Here is a 16,368-nt window from a genome sequence, read left to right on the forward strand (position 1 = left end):
CAGTCCACCTGACACCGAATTTTCTACTATGTTACCACTTTCTCTAAACTGTGATCTCGAAGAAAGAATTGGGGATCTCTCTAAAAATTATCTCAAGACAACAAGCAACAGCGTACTTGCCACTCTCATTACTTTTAGCAGAGGTTTGACCACTACCAGTGGTGGTTCCATTGTTCACAATTTGTTGTGAACAGTTTATTTTCGTCTTTTAAGACGACATCCTTTTAGAACATGGGTGAAGATCAATAAATTGGTCTTAAAAACTTTTTTTTTTCTTTTTTATCCACTACTTTGTATTGTTATTGTTTTGAGATTTTTGTTGGGGAATCTTACCCCCTCCTTATGTATCATCTTATCTAATGAAATATAATTACTTGCTTAAAAAAATAAAAATATAAAACGAGGTGGCATTGCCTACTAATCATTGATTCCATTCAAAATACTCCAAACTTTAAACGGAGATATTTTTGAATCGCATTCCTAATGGGAAAAAAATGTGCATTTTAAGGAGCTAAACATTATTGTTTCAGGTGGTATGCTTGCTAAGCAAATTTACAGATCGTACCCACTGCTCTCTTCTCCATTTCTTTTCATTTTTCCTTGATTAAGTTTGAATAGTAAAATGAGATGAGATAAGTTAGGGGTGGGTAGCGGGCCCCGCCCCCACTGCCCCGCCCCGCCTCCGTTAGGCGGGGCGGATCACCCCGCCCGTCAGATACTGGCAGCGGGGCCACCCGCCCGCATCTGGGGCAACATCCGTGGGCGGGGGCGGGCTGGGGTGACCCCCGCCCAGCCCCGGATATATATAATTATATTATATACGTTATTTACATATATATTAAAAAAAAAAAAAAAACCCAGGCATGAAACGACGGCGTTTCATGCCTGGGTTTAAAATTCCCAGACTTAAAGTTAAAACTGAAACCCAGCCCCCCTTTCTCGCCTCTTAGTCTTGGAAATTCCCGATTTCTTCTTCTCCCTCGCAGCCTCGCTCACTCTCAGTCGCTCTCGCCTCTCTCTCTCTCTGAGTTACTTCTCGCAACCGTCGCCCTGTCCGTCTATCTGCATCGCCATCCCAGTCGCACGACTCGGACTCGCACCCGGTTCCTCTCTCTTCATCTTCGAAGGTAAGAAACCCAAATTCGACACTTTAATTTTTTTGTGATTTACATATTTAATGGAGATTGGAGGAAAGATGGGGTTTATCGGAGATGGAGGATGGGATTTTGTGAATTGTGTGCTATGGAGTTTAGATTGTGCATGTGGTTTGAACTTTGAAATTTTGAATGACTCCCGTGACCCGTGAATTGTGTGCTGTGAATTGTTTTTTTTTTTTTTTTGTTTGCATTATATAATGTGTGTAAATCACTGAATTTTAATATTATTGTGTCTAATTAATTCGGATTGGAGCCCTAAATTAATTTAGGGCTCCAATCCGAAACCCTAAATTAATTTAGGGGTTTTAATCTTTGAAACCCCTAAATTAATTTAGGGTTTCGAAATACCCTAAATTAATTTAGGGGTTTCAAAGATTGAAAACTCTAAATTAATTTAGGGATTTAATCTTTAAAATTGCTATGTACTAGGGGTTTAAAAAATTAATTTAGGAGTTTAAAAACAGAATTTCATGTTCCCTACCAAATTGAACAAAAAAAAAAATGCACTAGGTTATTTCGAAATTCAATATAATGAATTGAGATGGAATATATATATATATATATGAAATTATGAATGTCAAGTGGTACTTTTTTTTATTCTACTTTTTTTTTATGTTCATTATAATTTATATAATTGCTATGCTTATAGTCTTTCAAGTTATAAATATATATATATTATGAATGTCAAATTCATTTGAACACAAAAGAGAATTTGCATAAATATGTCGTTTTAGTAAAAAGAAAGCATTTAGGGTGACAAGACAAAGCCCTCAACAAATTTGAAACATTCATACTAACACAATAATTATGGTGCATGCCCATTATCGATATGGACATCCATCCTTTTGTAAAGCGACCATAATCATTATTATTCATTCATATCAACATCTCATCCCTTGTTTTGAGTTGATTTCTAGACGTTTCATTTTTATTGTATTGTATTTAATTTCTTTATTTAATTTAATATGCTCCGATGTGATCATTTTTCTTAATATGTTAGTTCAAATTTGTCTGTTTTGAGTTCGGGGAAATAATTAAAATAGTACAATAAAAAATAACTAAAACCACTACAAGTCTTTTTATAACTTGAATAATTCATGTGTCTTTTTAATGCCTAAAATTTATGACTTTAAATTTTTTACAATTGTTTGATGAATTATATGGTCTAATTTTTTATTCTACTTTTTTTTTATGTTCATTATATATTTGCTATGTTTTCTATAATTTCATATTTGTTGTTTGCTTGAGTTCATGGATATGCTAGCAGATTCTAGTGCGAGCTCTCCTTTCCAGGCCAAGGGACCCCTACCCCTACCCCTACACCTACACCTACCCCTCCTACTCAAACCCCTACCCCTAGCCCTATGGCACCTTGCCCCGCCCCCAAACCCAGCAAGAAACCTGCTTCAATAGTTTGGAGTCATTTCACCAAACTAGAGGGTGGTGACTCAAGTAACCCCCAAGCCAAGTGTAACTATTGTGGAAAAATTTATGGATGTCACTATAGGAAACATGGCACCTCACAATTAAAGGTGCACTTAGAAGAGCAATGCAAAAAAAGTCCAATATTAAGATCATTACAAGACAAAAGCCAATCTAGGCTAGAAATTGGACTTAAAAAAATGGCGGATGGGACTAGTGGGGGTGCAACTTTGAGGGAGTATACTAAGTTTGATCCCGATGAGTGTAGAAGACACCTAGCTCGTATGGTCATAATGGACGAGCTACCTTTTCAAATTGTTGATGGGAAATGGTTCCAAGCGTATTCTCGCTACTTTGAACCAAGGTTTAATATTCCTTCTCGCCACACGGTGGTAAAGGATGTAAACAAACATTATTACAATGAAAAGGAGAAGTTGATGGTTCAATTGGCAGATCAATTTGTTTGTCTCACCACTGACACTTGGACATCGATCCAAAATTTTAATTATATGTCTTTGACTGTGTATTTTATTGATTATCATTGGACATTGCAAAAGAAAATTATAAAATTTTATAAAATCACCGATCATAAGGGTGAGACAATTGGAAAGGCCTTGGAGGCCGCAATAAAGGAGTGGGGGTTGACCCGAGTGGTTACAGTCACAGTCGATAATGCCTCGTATAACGATGTTGCATTGAGACATCTAAAGACCTATCTTAGAGAGGCAAATAAGACACTCATGGGTGGTGAGTGTCTGCATGTGAGATGTGCGGCATATATTCTGAATCTGATTGTCACTGATGGTTTGAGGGATCTTCATGACTCGATTGCTCGGGTTAGGACTGCTGTGAGATGGGTGAGATCTTCTCCTTCGAGGTTGGACAAATTCAAGGTTGCTGCGAGATCTGCAGGCCTAACATCTAAGATGGGCCTTTGTACTGATATGTCTACACGATGGAACTCAACATTTCTGATGTTGGAGGCGGCCCAAGAATATAAGCTGGCATTTACATTATTGGGTGACAAAAACATCCAATATGTTAAATATTTTGATGATCACGGGGGATTGGGAAAACCCGTAGAGGATGATTGGGAAATTGTAACTAATTTTGTAGAGTTTTTTAGGCTTAAAAATGTCACCACGAGGCTATCTGGAACTTTGTACCATACATCCAATGTTGTATGTCAGCAAATATGTAGGGTAAAAGAAGAATTAGATGACATGGTCGCGGGTGGTCACATTAGGATGTGGGAGATGTAATTGATTATGAGGACAAAGTACGACAAGTATTGAGGAGATTTAACGAAGGCTAATATTTTGTTATATGTAGCTGTCGTTTTTGACCCGAGGTATAAGTTGGATGGCATGATATTTGGATTGGGCCTTGCGTACGGGCAAGTATGGGCAGAGCTTATTGCAGCAAGGGTTCGGGAAACCCTTACTAGATTATTTGATGAGTTTTCCACCCTGCGGGGTGGTAATATTGCGGCACCTACACCTACCCCTCAGCCTCAGGCTCACAGTTTCCTGAAGTCGAGGTTGGGAAAAGACGTAGATTGGAGTGGGGTGAGAGGTATGAGCAGACCCTCTTCCTCCGGAGTTCTGTAGAGGCTCAGCCAGAGATAGACAGATACTTAGCAGCAGAGATTCTACCATTTTCACGAGATTTCGATATATTAAGTTGGTGGAAGGTGAATGCCGTGAAGTATCCCATCCTTGGAGAGATAGCCCGCACACTTTTGGCCATCCCTATTAGCACAGTAGCCTCAGAGTCGGCCTTTAGCACATGAGGACGTGTATTAGATTCATTTTGGAGTTCATTAGCTTCTGCCATTGTGGAGGCTTTGATTTGCACGCAGAATTGGATCAAGGGAACTCCAATTCATGTTCCGGATGTTCTTGAGTATGAGAAGGCCGACGTCGAGGAGGATGGTAATGATCAGTCTGGATCTGGTATTTATTTTAATTTCATTTTCTAATTTTGTATTTTAATTTATTTATTTTCATTTAATTGGTATTCATTAATTTGATTTCAAATTTAATACTTATAGTGATACATGAGACGACGTCTACGGCTACCTCCGATGCAGTATGACTTTGTATTGGACCCACCATTGTCATGGTTTGCACAATTTCTTTCATAATTATTTTTTGCATTTAAAATTTTGTTTCATCTTTATAACTTTTTAATTCTAATTTGTTTTATTTTTAACTTATTAATATTTCAGGTTTTATAACTTATTGACTTTTATGATCTTGATTTTCAGTCTCACAGCAATTGACATAACTCACCACTCAGTGAACTCACCGTTACGGCTCCACCCCAAAATCAAATTGATCAAATTGAAAAATTATGATTTTGTTAATTTATAATTAATTGTAATGTTGCTACAATAGTTAATTGTACAATTTGTAATATTTATTTCTTTTAGAGGAGTTTGTAATAGTGTAATAGTTTATTAGTTCTCTTAACTTGTATAATTGTAAACAAAATATTTTAGCATAGTGCCTTACTGCCTTAGTGATGATTACTACTTAATTAGTTAATAACTTAATAGTTCAATCTATGATTATATATATATATATATATTTTTCCTGTTTTTAAATCTATATACTTTTTAATCTAAATAATGGGCTCAAATGGCTCAAAAACGAATTCTGGGTCCAAAGTGGCCCAAAAATCAATTCTGGGCCATTTAGGGCCCAGAAAAATGTACTGGGCCGAAGGCTCAGTATGAGGTGCGGGGGGTGCGGACGGGTGGGGGTCCACGCCCGCACCACGGGGAGAAATTCCCCACCCCTACATATGCGGGGGCGGGGGGCGGGGGAGGGGTGGCCCCTCCCCGTAGGGGGCGGGAATTACCCCTAAAATAAATTAAGATAAAAGTTAAAAGTTAAATAAAATATTATTAAAATATTATTTTTTAATATTATTATTGTTTTAAAATTTGAAAAAGTTAAATTATTTATTATATTTTATATGAAAATTTATAAAATTTATAATAATAAGATAAGATAAGATGGGATAACATAAATTGAGAGTGTTTCTCAATCCAAACTGAGTCTAAGACTATATTTAGATGTTGAGCTGAGCTCAGTTATTTATGAATAGTAATGAGTTGAGTAATGAAGAGAGTTATGTATGATCCATCTAAACTGAGCTTAAAATATATTTGGATGTTAAGATGAGTTTAATACTTTTTATGGGAAGTTAAAAAAAGTTACGGATCCTACATATAAAGATGTGTTAAGTTGAAAAAAGTTGTGAATCTCACGTGTAAAAAAATTTTGAATTAAGATAAGTTTAATAATTTGAGATTCTGAGAGTTAGATATTTAGATATTAAATTCAATTTAAAATTAGATTGAATGTAACTGGATCTTGAAATCAAATGCAGCCTAAATCAGTCTATCTTTTAATAGCGTTTTCTTTTTAAGTTTTTTAACAGATAGGGACCCGTGAATGCAAGTACAAGAAACCAGGGAATTAGCGATGAAACAACACCGCCCCGCAAGTATATCCGCAGTTCCACGAATAAAGAACTCAACCCAAAAAAAGTCAAGCTACTCTGTCGAACATGTTATTCTTACAAAGGAAAAGCGGTCATTTTTTTTTTTTAATTTAAGAATTAAGAAAATAATTTTAGATGTATTAGTGTATTTTTTTATTTTTTAAAAATATTTAAATATATTTATGAACCACAAGGAATCGATGTCCCCGAAAGAACAGAGGATCTTCTACGTGTTGCGAGCCTGAATCTGCCTGCTTGTCTTCAGGAAAGCTTTAGAAAGTACCCTAGATGATTGAAAAAATCTTGACGATACTTCCGTGGCAACACCTGGACTTCTAGGGTTTCCTGTAAGTCATCATTGGCCCTTCTTTTCCTTTGCTAAATTTGTAAGATTTGCTTTATAATTTGTCTGCTTTTATGCTCCATCAATCCAATGAATGGTAAAAACCAGTTTTTTCAGAACTGGGTAAATAGCTTTCTGTAAGATTTCCAGGTGAGTATCGATTTAAATGCATAATGTTACCGGTTTGGCCCTTTTCCGAGGGGAGATTTCGAAGCAAAATTTTATGTAGTGCTGAATTTAAAATTATAAAGATAAATATTTTTCCTTGCATCTTTTTGATAAATCTATGCTGAGATGAGTGGTCTTTGTGGGAAAGAGATCAAATCGAAGTGATTGATGTGGGAAGTGTCAGAATATTGGCATGTGATGATCACTTGGGGTCTTGGATCTGTTTGTATTGTTGTCTGGAACACGTACAAACTATTTATTCGAACGGAAGAAACAAATCTGTATATTCAAACCCACCCAACATATAGACTTAGGTTAGTCATTGAGTTGAAATGAGATAAGTTTAGATGAAAATTAAAAATTAAAAAAAATATTATTAGAATATTATTTTTTAATATTATTATTATTTTGATATTTAAAAAAATTAAATTATTTATTATATTTTGTGTGAAAATTTGTGAAAATTGTAATAATGAGATAAGATAAGATGGGTTGAGAGCCTCTCTCAATCCAAACCGAGCCACATGTGAGATTTAGATATATCAGTATTTTCTTATCCTGTAACAGAAATCATGGAAGACAGTTAGGAGTAGTTTAGATTCAAAGATGAATTGAGATGATTTGTAAATAGTAGAATAAAAAATGAATTGTTTATTATATTTTGTGTAAAAATTTGAGAAAGTTGTTTTAAGATTTGAAAAAATTGAATTGTTTATTATATTTTATGTATGAATTTGAAAAACTTGTAATGATGAGATGAGATAAGTTGATGTGAGTTTTGAATTCAAACGAGACCTAATCCTTTTAGGACTCAGACCTAGATCGAAATTGTTTATTTATAAAGCTACTAGATCCAGATTAATCATGGAGGACCGATTAATATCTGTTCTTGTTATTTTCCTTTCACTCCCTTGTTTGTCCCTCCTTGAAATGCATTTGTTTTTGCAACTTTTCGAAAAAACCAGTGATGAACTGCCCTTTGCCTTGGAAAAGATGCATGGGTTCTCCATTGTTGATGGCTTTGTGGAGATAACGGAATGCTTGGCAGAGATGATTAAATACATTGCAAATGAACCCTCAGTAGGGCTTTTCTATGTTCAGCAGCATACTCAAAATGCAGTGCCCAACCTCATTACTCTCAAGAATAATGTTGTGGAGAAGTCTCGAGAAACGACTTTGCACACTGAAGATCTAGAGGATTCTATCACCATGGTGAGTTCAATGAAAAAATGTGGATTCCCCATTGCCGATGAGATGATTAGAGACATCAAGAAATCTCTAGTGATCATATCAACACAACCAAAAAGAGGGTTAATCCATAAAGTTTCAGGTTTTCAGATGGGAAGAACCAACTCTTGGGGACCAACCACATGGGGCCGTAGTGCAGTTTATGCCCAAGAGGATAATGAAAGAAGAGGTAGTTATTTTTCTTCTGTATTTAAGTCAGCAAAACAAAAGGCCAGCCATTTCAAGTGGCCACAACTTGATCCCAAGGAATCAATACAGACTGAGGGTGAGATGCTGCTGCCATATCCTACTTCAACAGTGTCAGTGACATCTGCTACTACTAGCTCATCTTTGCTGGATGCTGAAGTAGATAGTCTGCCATTGTCAAGTCAGGTTGAAGATGAACCACTCAAAGAGGAAGAAGAGACTAATGTCAGTGTAACTAGTCGTAATCTATTGTCGGTGCCTGGAAATTTCGATGACTTAAAGGCTAATAAAGAAGCCAAACTGAAGGAGTGGTTGGAAGGAACTGACAACCTGAATCAATATAGAGACGCCAGTGATGCAAAAGGGCTTTAGTTTGGCAGCACTCGGCTATTGAAAAAGCTTTACATGTGTATACTGCTCTGTTGCTTCTTAAATCCCTCTGGATGAAGATCATATAGAACATGTATGGTGCTGATGCATTCATTTTGGGTATATGGATCAAGAGCGCCTCTAGAAGCGGCTGAAAGGCATGATGCTGGAAGCTAAAGAGTAGGTTAGGTTTGGATAGTGAGTTGAGATGAGTTGAGATAAAAATTGAAAATTGAATAAAATATTGTTAAAATATTATTTTTTAATATTATTATTATTTTAGAATTTGAAAAAATTGAATTGTTTATTGTATTTTATGTGGAAATTTGTGAAAGTTATAATGATGAGATGAGATAGGTTGAGAGTGTTTCTCAATCCAATCTAAGCATTTGACATAATTCGCCATATGTGGACCTGCAATGTATTTGATGCTTCTGCAGTTAACATAAGTTTCCATTACTTCCAATTGGTTGTAGATTAATACTGGATGATCAGCAGGTAGTCTGCACTCCGCACCAGCAATATTCATAGATTATTGAGTTTGGGCAAGAAAGATGGCTACTAAATGTGATATGACATATTGAAGATGGGACTCTCAAGTAGATGCTTAGCACACTCCTTTGAAGTTTTAAATAGCCATTGCCATACGGCACTTAACTTCTTTTTTCCTTCTACCCCCTCCACCAATCCTCTCATGGGAATTTTATCACGCCGATAATTTTTACCATATGATTTGCCTGAGTGGATATACACGGCACAGAGACATCATTTTTTCATAATTTTCTGAATTTCTTATGCCAATTTGCCAATAATGGTAGATAGTAGGAGCTGTTGAATGGTTGATTCAAAGTCCCAAACCTTTACCCTGGCTCTTTATTGAAAGGAAAATGATGGATACAACTGCCTGGTGCAACCAACTTGCAACTGGCGTGTCCATGTCATCTACAGTATTTTTTTTTTCATTTTCATTTCTCCCTCTCCATTTCGTTCCCCCTCTCTCTCCCTACAAATTTTATTTCTCCCTCCCTCCATCAACGTTAGACCTCTCCCTTTCCATTTTGTTTTCTCCTCCCTCTTACTCTTCATATTGTTACCCTGAATCCATCCCCCTTCTAGCTTTCAACAATCTCCCCTCCCTCCCATTCGTCTTCAGCTATTCCACGAAATCGAATCCTCATCATCGTCGTCCTTGCCTTCATCATTGTGGTCATCGTCATCATCAGAGAAAAAAGAACAATAACAACATCATTTAAGATAGCATGAGAAAGTACCCAAAACTTTTATTGATAAGAGGATCTTAAATTTCAAGTCAAATAATTCTCTCTCTTAAATCTGCAAAAAAATGATGAACACGATGACGATTAACTTGAATTTTTTTTAATCAAAATTTCTCTTTTTTTTTTTTTTCTTTAGCTGTAATTTATGGATACCAGTTGCCTACTCAAAAAGGCATAAAAAATCATAATATGATGTATTATCCTCCTGTTTGTCAGCAATAAAATCGATAGGTAAGGCATAAAAAATCATAATATGATGTATTATCCTCCTGTTTGTCAGCAATAAAATCGATAGGTTCAATGCCCGATAGTTTGCTTTTGCTCGGCAACCCAGATTTCAGATGCGATTATGCTTTTGCTTAAACTGCTTTTGCAGAAGCAGTGTGAAATCTGAAATCTGCAAAAGCAAGTGCAAGTGTGAAATCTAGACTAAGATTCTGAAATCTAGTTTCTAATTTTTTTTTTTTTTTTTTTTAATATATAAGCTTATGCCACGTCAGCAACTACCCAACAGTTCCCCACCGCCGGTTCTACGTAGAAGGACTCTTACTGAAAAGACAAACAAATTCTATTCAAGTTACATTATGGTCCACAGTGAAAAAGTTCATAAAAACAATACCGTGTTCAATGTTGCTCTAGATGAGTTTTTTCTTCTTTGGAAATGACGGAAATAAGATTTGGCTTCCAATACACACAAGTCACGACAAGATAGTAATTCAAATATCTCGAACACACAATGCATCTCAACATCGAGGCAGTTGCCCCCGTTGTATATACTTCATGCGACCACTCCTCATGGAATATCTACACCTCAGCAACGAACTTTGTGGCCGATCGGTATTTTTGGGGCATCATCGGTTTCATGAATTTCACTGGTGGCATAGGCAAACACTGGTCTGATCACAAAACTCCCAGCAATTCAGGGGCATCTACAGAAGTTGGCTTGCAGATTGCTCATGCTCTCTTTGATATTGCATTTGTGACCCATTACCAGAGAAGCCAACCAGCAGCAGCATTGTCCTCCTGCAAATGGCAGACATTTTCGCCCAGCTCACAATAGCACTGGCAATCATCCAGCCAAAGATACTAAATAAATATAGCTGAGTCCTACATACAAACCGTCTCTCCACTTGCAAATATAATTTTTCTACAGCTAGAGGTTGGCAAAAAACTTGAACACAGATTGCACATTAGCCCTTATTAGATCCATAGGTGGAGGGGCAAATCCTTCACTAGTTTTTTTGGCAATGCATTCACAGACAAAAAGGATAGAGAGTTCATATATATAAAGAACCAAGCAAGTAATTCCCTCGCAGCAGATGGGGGTGAGGAGGAGGATCCAGAGTTGATGTTTTATGGTTCATATGGCCCGAGATTTTAACTGACTAAATTTTATTAAAATTCTAGTAGATTTTTTTTTTTGATTGGCAACGGGTGTCCAGGGACAACGTCCCGACTAATCCCGGGGGTGCACAGGCCCACGGCAAAAATTCTAGTAGATTCTTTTCATACTATCTACTAGTCTGCTAGTGCTCAAAAGTAAACATTGACAATCCATTTTTCCCAGGAACGCCCAACCACAACATAAAGTCAATTCTTGAAACGTGTCCCTCACTCATTTTTCAAACCGAAATAAGAGACTTATTAACATGCTAGCCACTAATCACATTTGAACCTCACTACTTGGGCTATGCCTATCTATAATCAATAAAATTCTTGTTTAGTGATAAAAAAGAAAAAAAATCACATTTGAATTTCACAAAATAAGTACGGAAAAACATTCTCTTTAGTCAGATCTTCAAACAGAAGACAATGCCTTGTCAGGTTAAATTAAAATTGCAAAATAACCTTTACAAGAATGCATATTTACCTACTAGCCCCACCAAAGATGACGATGATCTAGAGAAGAAAAGCAGGTTAGTATACAATAATTGTTTTCTGCCAGAAAGGTTACAGGGGAAAACGATTGAACCACAAAAACATACATTCCAATGTTCATGAAGAGTCAATAAGGGTTTTATGGCATCTCACCTCTCCAGGTTTTCAACTCACTTCTTCAGCATGTCACCTTGATTTTGCCCTAATAAAATACGAAAATTGATATAAGATTTTCAGTGGGAAAAAGTTGATATCATACCCAAAGAGCAATGCTACTATACAGGCATATTCACTCATTGCAAGAAAAGACACCATTCTTCAGTGGTTTTGCATGACTAACATCTCCTCTAAATTGAAGGGGAAAAAAGCCAAAAAATAACCACAATGCAATATGGGCCTTACAACATTGGTTTTTGTGGGTTTTGACTGCCACCACCACCCCTTGGAAAAAGGAGATCCATGAAGCCACAACCACAGTAGAAAATATAAGCTTGTCCCCCCATTACATCATATGATCATAAAATAGAGGGAGAAAGACGCTCGGTTTGGATACACAAAACCTCTCATCTCATCGTTACAACTTTCCTAAACTTCAACACAAAATATAATAAACAATTCAACTTTTTCAAATTCCAAACTAAAAATATTATTAAAAAATTATATTCTAACAATATTTTATTCAACAAAATATCTCATCTCATCTCATCTCATCTGAACTGCATAACCAAACGTAACCTAAATGCTTTAGAAAAGGGAAAAGAAAGAGTAAAGACTCAGATCAACTGGCATCCCCTATAAAACGAAATGAAAATAAAGCCCTACTACTTTTTTTATGAATAATAAAGCCCTACTACTGCAGATAATTTTTTTTTGATAAGTAATAAGGGATTTTATTAATGCAAGTAAATAGGCATAGCTCAAGTACACATGAAGTATACAAGCGGAAACACCTAAAAACTACTGCGGATAATATAAGCTTGTAACCCCATTATATTAGGAAATAGTAGATTACACCCACACAAAAGGGGCGTGAGAAAACTAAATACTTTAGAAAAGGGGGAACACAGAAAACGTTAAGACTTGTTTCACATATAAAAATGCAATGGAAAAAATTCCTTTCCTCTGGATATCAAAATGCAGCAAGATGCATAAGAGCAATGAAAGTTTTAAATAAGAACTTTTGAAATGAAAACAAAAAGGCAACCCTCAATATTTTACCTGAACCAAGTGTGTCAAGAAGCATTTGATCTGTGGTTCTAGTTTCCTCTGCTGTCCTAGTTTCCCCTGGCACTTTACCATTTACCACATTTGAATTAGCAGGGGCTGTTGACCCATTGCTGCTGCGCACTATTTTGGCCTTTCTGGAAAAATTATGGAAGATGAAAGATTTCTTTAAGATCAATTAGTAGAACAGATATTTGATATATTCAAGCAATTGAACGTTTTCAAGATCTTTAACTCATACCTCACCATTTTTCGCTTCAAAATGCCTGTTTTCAGCTTTGATGTCCCTTTTCCACAGCCATGAAATAAATGCTTTAGGTTCTACAACAACTAAATATAGTAGTATGAATTACAATAGCAAAGCTCCAACCATGCACCTGATTTAAGAGCCAAAGCAGTTGAAGCAGGTTTTCGATTGCCCCTCTCAGCCTTAATGGAAGCAATCACAGAATCTGCAGTAGGCCCCAGACCTTTTCTTCCCACAAGCTTCACTCCCCACCTTTCACAGAGGTAATTCAACCTCATTTCATCACCCCCCCTCACCTCTCTCAGCTCAAGCACCTGTTGCCTTGATAACAAAGTGTAAACATGAAGCTGTTGTTGATGATTAAAATGTGACTGAAGCTGCTGAAAAAGTAACTTCTTTGAATGCTGTTGATCTGGTTTTGACCCATCATGACTCTTCTTTCGAGGCTCACTAAATGTCACCTTCAAAATTGCTGTTGACTTGGGATCAGCATTTTTCCGATCAAAAATAACAGAAAAGCTACCAAATTCTAGATCAGGTTCCCTAAATAAATCTGCAAGGAGGGAAGCACAAGAATGGGCATTTTTTGATGGGCTCCTATCAACCTTTTTCCTCAAGGTCCGTGCATTAACATAGTGAGCCATATTTGCTGCTTCTCTTAACCCACTGAGAAAAGCTCCATGCATAGATGCAGGGTATCGCCTAGTGGTGGCTTCCCCAGCAAAGAAAAGCCTTCCATCTCCCACACTTTCTGCTAAAATATCATAATCATCTCCTGATGCCCCAACTGCGACATTAGAGTAAGAACCTAGACTGAAGGGATCACCACCCCATCTGGTACAAACTGTTTGGATAGGCTCTGGGACATTGATTCCTTGTGGTTCATAGATACCTGCATGTATTCATGCCCAATTTTAAAAATTTTCCTCACCAGTGATATTCAGAAAATTTTGCTGAAACTTCCATGATTAGGATAGGAAACACTCATCCCACTTGCTTTAGTACATTTCTTTTTCTATTTTTACAGGAAAAATAATGGTGTTGTAGTAGAGGTCCTTCTGAATATGAAAAAGTAAATATCATTACCGAGAAGTTTTTTCAGAATAACATAAAAATTTAAGAAAGTACACAACTAACTCTGAGCGAATTAAATATTAAGCGTATTAAGCATACAGGATATAGAAGATAACTGAAAAATGCATAGTTGCCTTTTTTCTTTCTTATCAGAAAATAAGATACTTCGATTTTTATAAGTAATTGAAAACAAGATACTTTTAAAGAAAAAAAAAGAAGAAAGAATAGGCTACCTTTAAGAATTTGAAGAACACGGGTCACAGCATCTGTGGGGGGCATGCTCTCAAACTTGTGAGCTGCTTCTCCCGCTACCAAAGCAATCAAGAGAGGACCACCGGCAACTGTTGCATAGCTGTAAAAGAGAAAGAACTCCCCTCGACGGCTTGGATCATCGGAAAGATGCCCAAAAGTATCAAGATCTGTGCCCCAAAATACATGAGGAAACAGCATTGCCACCTTATTCAACAACCCAAATCCCAACCTCTTTATTCCATCGAGCTTTCTCTGAGGCAACTCTGGAATAAACTTTATGGAACCACATTTTAGAACCCCTAGTGGAACTGTACAAAGCGCCATATCACCTTCAAAGACCTGACTCCCTGCAATGACCTGCACACCATCACTACCATATCTAATTGTGTGTATTGTTTTCTCATATAGAATCGTCACATTCTCAGCCAAAGCCTGAACCAGTCTTCCATTCCCTACAGGCAAGAAGCAATGGTCCCCTCCCATATCATATGGGTCATCTTGGTCCCAAAATGCAAGGGAAAGTTTTGAAAGCAAACCGGCATTGGCATATTCCAAATTTGCAAGATGCCAATTAAACAAGTTCATCTCCTCATCATTCACTGCATCCCCATAAACCTGACGAAAGGTTTCCAATGCTGCACCAAGAGATACATCCACCGAGACCTCCCCCATTAACTGCCTAAGCCTACTTGCCTTGTCCAAAAGACGGTTAAAAGCTGTTTCCACCTTCATATCCATATCGGGGTCAACTGGCTTTCCATCCAAACTATAAAGTGGGCACTTATCTCTCACCTTATGAAGCGACGAACCCAATTGTCGAGCCACGATCCCGAGTGGGTTCCCTAAAGTACCAGTCAAAACACTACCCCCTAAATCTGCCGCTGCGCACACCCTATTCCCTCCCTCCATTTTCTTTGTGTAAACCCGCCCACCCGCTCGCTTCCTACCCTCCAAAACAGTCACCTTGAATCCGAATCTCATCAATTGCCGAGCGGCAGCCAGGCCCGCAAGCCCAGCACCAATCACTATCACACTCGGCTTAGTGGGTTCAGCCGGGACCTTCTCCTTGATCGCCGGGGCAACACCAAAATTAATGTAGCCATGTGAAACTAGATAATTATAAGTAGAATCCAAAAGAACATGGAAATGTTTAGGTATAGTATCGACAAACATCTCTTTGGTGACCCAATTTGACACATTCTCGCGCCATTTCGCAATAATGTGGTTCCGAATAAGAATGTAATTGACCTGTTCAATCCCCCCGATAACGGGGACAACCCTGGCATCAATCTCCTCCTCGGTGAGAGAATCGGCGGGAAACCCAGCCGAAAGCGCAATCAAGGCCTCAGCCGTGGATTCTTTATTAATCACAATGATCTCGTCCGTAGTATCGGATACCCTTTGTGTTAAAAAATTGGTATTTTGTTCGTTGGGTCCGAAAGGAGCTGAAACTGAAGAAGTAGACGAAGAAATAGAAGAGGGGATGGGACCGTTATTACCGTTGAGCGTAATGTTGGGGATGGGAGGAAGAAGAAACGACGTCGCTTTGCGTTGAGGCCGGCCTCGCCTTCGCTTCTTGGGGACTGTGAATGATAGAAGGTTCGTTGAGGCAAGGTTAGGGTTTTGGATTGCGGTGTTACTTGCATTATTTGGACTCGGATTAGGATTGGGATTGGGGTTGGGGTTAGGGTTTAGTGGAGGTGGATATGGAATGAACTGGAGAGGAGGGAAGGAAGAGAACTGGTCTGCGGCTTGATCTAGTGGATTCATCTTTAGATTTTTGGAGACATGTAAGACGGGGGAATAGAGAAAAAGAAAAGTGACTGCTTGGTTCCCGAGAAAAATTTGAACAGCAACGCTTTAAGGACTTGCCACGTCGGTCATAGTTCGCACATAATAACGGTAGTTTTGCTGACGGCTATTATATCGCCGGATCATCAGTATAGACTATAGATTAGATCCTGTTAAGGAAATAAATTATTACTTCCTGGGCCTGACTTAAAACAAATA

General features: G+C 37.6%; 2 protein-coding genes across 9 annotated transcripts; one reads left to right on the plus strand and one right to left on the minus strand.

Annotated features, from left to right (window-relative positions):
- The first annotated feature begins 6,292 nt into the window (after positions 1–6,292).
- Positions 6,293–8,850, plus strand: LOC121245950. 2 transcript variants are annotated; one of them, XM_041143886.1, is made up of 2 exons: positions 6,293–6,439; positions 7,597–8,850. In XM_041143886.1, the coding sequence occupies exon 2, from the start codon at positions 7,597–7,599 to the stop codon at positions 8,407–8,409; it is 813 nt and encodes a 270-aa protein (XP_040999820.1). In that variant the 5' UTR covers positions 6,293–6,439; the 3' UTR covers positions 8,410–8,850. The 2 variants fall into 2 exon arrangements, with proteins under 2 accessions (XP_040999820.1, XP_040999821.1); XM_041143887.1 differs by having other exon boundaries at positions 7,569–8,672.
- Positions 8,851–10,237: 1,387 nt separating this feature from the next.
- On the minus strand, positions 10,238–16,309 carry LOC121245945 (protein FLOWERING LOCUS D-like). 7 transcript variants are annotated; one of them, XM_041143880.1, is made up of 6 exons: positions 14,340–16,308; positions 13,413–13,924; positions 13,163–13,382; positions 13,027–13,072; positions 12,780–12,922; positions 10,238–11,763 (listed from the first exon to the last, which is right to left on the minus strand). In XM_041143880.1, exons 1-6 carry the CDS (start codon positions 16,126–16,128, stop codon positions 11,732–11,734), a joined length of 2,742 nt encoding a protein of 913 aa, XP_040999814.1. In that variant the 5' UTR covers positions 16,129–16,308; the 3' UTR covers positions 10,238–11,731. The 7 variants fall into 7 exon arrangements, 4 of the variants coding, with proteins under 4 accessions (XP_040999814.1, XP_040999813.1, XP_040999812.1 ...); XM_041143879.1 differs by having other exon boundaries at positions 10,238–10,745; positions 11,715–11,763; positions 13,163–13,924; XM_041143878.1 differs by having other exon boundaries at positions 10,238–10,706; positions 11,715–11,763; positions 13,163–13,924; positions 14,340–16,307.
- Positions 16,310–16,368: the final 59 nt, after the last annotated feature.

Source organism: Juglans microcarpa x Juglans regia, chromosome 1S, assembly GCF_004785595.1.
Source record: "Juglans microcarpa x Juglans regia isolate MS1-56 chromosome 1S, Jm3101_v1.0, whole genome shotgun sequence".
Taxonomy (NCBI): domain Eukaryota; kingdom Viridiplantae; phylum Streptophyta; class Magnoliopsida; order Fagales; family Juglandaceae; genus Juglans; species Juglans microcarpa x Juglans regia.

Coding starts and splice junctions, on each gene's coding strand:
- LOC121245945 (XM_041143879.1), bottom strand. CDS start 16,128: ATGAATCCACTAGATCAAGCCGCAGACCAGTTCTCTTCCTTCCCTCCT. Junction 13,073..13,162: donor TGCTTTGGCTCTTAAATCAG/GTGCATGGTTGG, acceptor GCTGTGGAAAAG/GGACATCAAAGCTGAAAACA. Junction 11,764..12,779: donor TCTTGACACACTTGGTTCAG/GTAAAATATTGA, acceptor GTATTTTATTAG/GGCAAAATCAAGGTGACATG.
- LOC121245950 (XM_041143886.1), top strand. CDS start 7,597: ATGCATGGGTTCTCCATTGTTGATGGCTTTGTGGAGATAACGGAATGC.